Source organism: Haplochromis burtoni, unplaced genomic scaffold (genome assembly GCF_018398535.1).
Source record: "Haplochromis burtoni strain Fernald_Lab_line unplaced genomic scaffold, NCSU_Asbu1 Contig_18, whole genome shotgun sequence".
In the NCBI taxonomy this organism is placed as follows: domain Eukaryota; kingdom Metazoa; phylum Chordata; class Actinopteri; order Cichliformes; family Cichlidae; genus Haplochromis; species Haplochromis burtoni.
In genome coordinates, this window is record NW_024582379.1 from 845665 (window position 1) to 849283 (window position 3619).

Here is a 3619-nt window from a genome sequence, read left to right on the forward strand (position 1 = left end):
TATATATAGATAGATAGATAGATAGATAGATAGATAGATAGATAGATAGATAGATAGATAGATAGATAGATAGATAGATAGATTTTTTTTTTTAAACAAACCCACTATGGGTAGACTAAACAGAAAATGGGTTTATAAATGCAACTGATTTTCAGTAATGCCCTGAGCACTAACGCAAACTTCATTTGTATGACGCATAGCATATCTCCTGGTCATCATTTTAGCTGTGGAACAAAAGGCTAAAATTCACAAATATTCGCACTGAAATCCATTTAAAATATATTGTCTACATCCTGAATGCACTGAGCTTCATTAACAAAGAACTCCACTTTATGCCACAGTGCGCCAAAGATATCGCCAGCGACGCTGTGATTTAAGAAGCACCGCGCATAGCAAGGCTGAAACATCCCGTCTGTTTCCTGAGAGACTCACAGAGAGTCTCGTTCTGGCTGCGATTTAGAGGAGGAAAAGCGCAGTAACTTACCGATGTGAATGATTGAATCCGAGAGTGTCGACTTCCACTCCTGGCTCCAAAAAACGGCAACGAGCAACACAGCCGATATAACTTTCATTATGTCCAGAAATATTTTCCCCCAGAAACCGAGAAAAACTACAGCTCTCTGCGCGAGAGCAAACTGAGTTAAAATCCCGAAAACAGAAGCTTCCTTTTTTAGTCCATCTGTAAGGTGGTGAAGGAAATTCCCGGTGATCTCTGTCTTTATGTGTTCTCTTGAGAGTGTAATGCTTGCCTGTAGATGAAAAGAGGAAGAGATTCCTGGGTAGTCATAGACTGGTGCCCTGTTGAAATTCCTCCCAACATTAAATCATGTTCTGGACGAGTAGAGACGTTGAGCCGTGGAGAAAACAAACCGCATCCAAACGCCGACGCGTTAAAACGAGCTGACGGGCTGGAGGTTGTGGCAGCTCATTTAAAAGGAATTAATCTGTAATCATTTGATAACGTGAGAGGAAACCTTGTTATCTTGAAAAGCAGGTTCTGTTATAATGACTCGAGATCCCCAGCCTCTCAGACCTGGCGACGCAGTTTCCCCCTGCACCAATCACCAAACCACCACCACCACCACCAGCAGCAGCAGCCTCAACGGAGCAAGCCAACCGCCAAAACTTCCATTTATCCCAAAGGCTGTCTTTTTATTGTTTCTTCACCTAGCCACCGTTTAAATACCACAACAGGCAGAGCACCTTGACAAAACCCAGCAGCGACTTTTGACAGTCAATACAAGAAATGATGAAAAGCCTTGTCACATGGCATTAACACGGAGAGGTACCATATTCCGGAATTGTCTGTAGCTTCCTGAAGAGATGAGAGAAAGAGGAGGGGGCTCTAACACGTATAGTATAGAGAGCTCCAAAAGCCACTATTATTTTCTTCGCCAGGAGGGGGGAAACGTAGGCTGGGCTACCAGGAGAAAAATTAACCGAGGGTGCGCGCAGCGACACTCCCGCGGTCCGCACTCCGTATGCGGGTGTTAGCGTCGGCCCCAGCAGCACGCGCGGTGGCTGGTAAAGAGGAGGTATGCTGCGTCCGTGAGGGGTGGGGGGGAAGAGAGAGGGGTGGGGTTGGAGTGAAGAGAGAGAGTGAGAGAGAGAGAAAGAAAGAGAGGGAGGAGACCCAGGAGAGAGATAAAGAGAAAGAAGCGGCAGCAACTGTGAGCAGCAGCAGTTGCCAGCCGGGGCGCGCATCTACTGTCTGGAATTACCTTGGTGAAAGACAGATGAAATGTGAATATCAGGGAGGGCGGGGGATGCAGAGGGGAGTCTAACGAAGAGACAGACAGATGAGGAGGGGAGTAATCTGCTCTGCCATGGGCACTTCACTCAGCCGATAGCTAACCCCCCTGTACAACAGGAGGTGGTGATGGGGATGCCAGTTTCTGTGCTGTATGAGGTTATCCGTCTCATCAACTGGACACTTTTTACATAAAAAAAAAAATTTCCATTAACTTTACCCTGCTGTGATGTTTTGTTTTAACGCGATCCTGTCTTTTTTTCTGATCAGTTCACTCAGTCACACCACATCCTGGGAGTTGTCTTTCATACATTTCCTTGTCCGAACTGGTTTCATTTCTCTCTGTGTCTTGTAGTTAGCATAGTTTCCCCACAATTATTCCCACCACGCTTTACTACTCTCTACTCTGTCCTCCTCTGTCGCCCTTCCCTGCCTCCCTGGAAAGATGAAGTCCCCTGTGTTGCTCTTAATCTGCCCCAGACCGTGGATTAGAGATTATAAGGCCTGGGAGCCACAGGCTACTACTGGACTGACTATTTTATACGCATTCAAGGAATGAGGGATTAAACTGACAACAAAACTAAGACTGTCAAAGTTGCTCTCTCATGTCCTTGTTTCATCCCATTGATTTATTATTAAATGTTTATATAACCACTCACTTTGTATTTTACTACTACTTCTCTTCCAAAGTGACCTGTCTCACACCTGGTGACAGCTGGGATAGGTTCCAGCCCAGCTGCCACCCTAAATTGGACAAGTGGAAGAAAATGAATAGATGGAAACGAAATGAAAGACTTCAATCATGCAAAGTCCAGCGTTTTGCATTAAAAATAAAATACTTATAAAAAGTGGCTGGTAAAGAGGCGGTATGGTGTGTCCATGAGGATATCACTGATATTAAATAAATGAACAGAGAGAAAAGAGAGATCTTTGAAAGCATTCATTCATTTTATGTTTCACTTCTGTTTCTACTGTCAAGCAAAGTGATTTTTTAAAATTTCCTTATATTTTTAATTTTCATTTTTGTCATTTTATTGCTTATGATAACCAAAAGATTTGGTTCCATTCCAACACATAACATGTAAGAGCCTATTTATTATTATGGATACGCCTTTTATTCAGGCAGCTCACACAAAATTACAAGCATTTCTTCTGTTCTGGCACGCTGAGGCATTTGCACCCCAATTCCTGAATTTTAAAACAGTGCATAGCCACAAACTTTAAAGCACTCTTTGGCAAGTTTTATGGCTTGCTAAAAAACATTTAGCAGGTTGTATAATATGATATAATTAATTCATGAAAACCATTTTTAAAAAAGAGCTGTCTCAAATTTCTATTGATTTATTTCTGTGTCATGAAATAATTAGTAAAATGGATTTTTATTTTTGTAGTGAACTCTCCAGTAAAGCGAGACCTTCAGCTAGAGCTTAAATGTCTAACATGTTGGAAAATACTTGACAGCTGTTGAGTAAACAGACAAAGTGAGACCTTGACCACCACTCAGATGATTGCATCCCTGCTCACCAGTTTATGTATTTTTGATAATCACTGCTTTAAAAGAGTAAAATCTTGCACCAGATGGACAGTGAACCGTCAGACTTAGATATCCATCCTGAATTTGGCAGAAGATTGATCACTAACTGTAATTCCTCTATTATTGGTGCCCCAGAAGCTGAGGACGGTGTGGATAGTGATAGTATCCTGTCACTTTGCAATGAATGAATGTACAAATGTGGTATCTGGGAGTTGTAAAACTACCTATACTATATCTATAATACAGATAGATAGATAGATAGATAGATAGATAGATAGATAGATAGATAGATAGATAGATAGATAGATAGATAGATAGATAGATAGATAGATAGA

General features: G+C 41.9%; 1 protein-coding gene across 1 annotated transcript in view; it reads right to left on the reverse strand.

The window, feature by feature from the left end:
- The window catches only part of grid2 (glutamate receptor, ionotropic, delta 2), a gene marked incomplete at its 5' end in the record, with an annotated part of 543021 nt that extends 541928 nt beyond the window's left edge, over positions 1-1093 (reverse strand). The window contains 1 exon segment of the mRNA XM_005916136.3: positions 485-1093. Within this exon segment, the coding sequence (XP_005916198.1) occupies positions 485-572 (88 nt within the window).
- Between the last annotated feature and the right edge of the window lie 2526 nt (positions 1094-3619).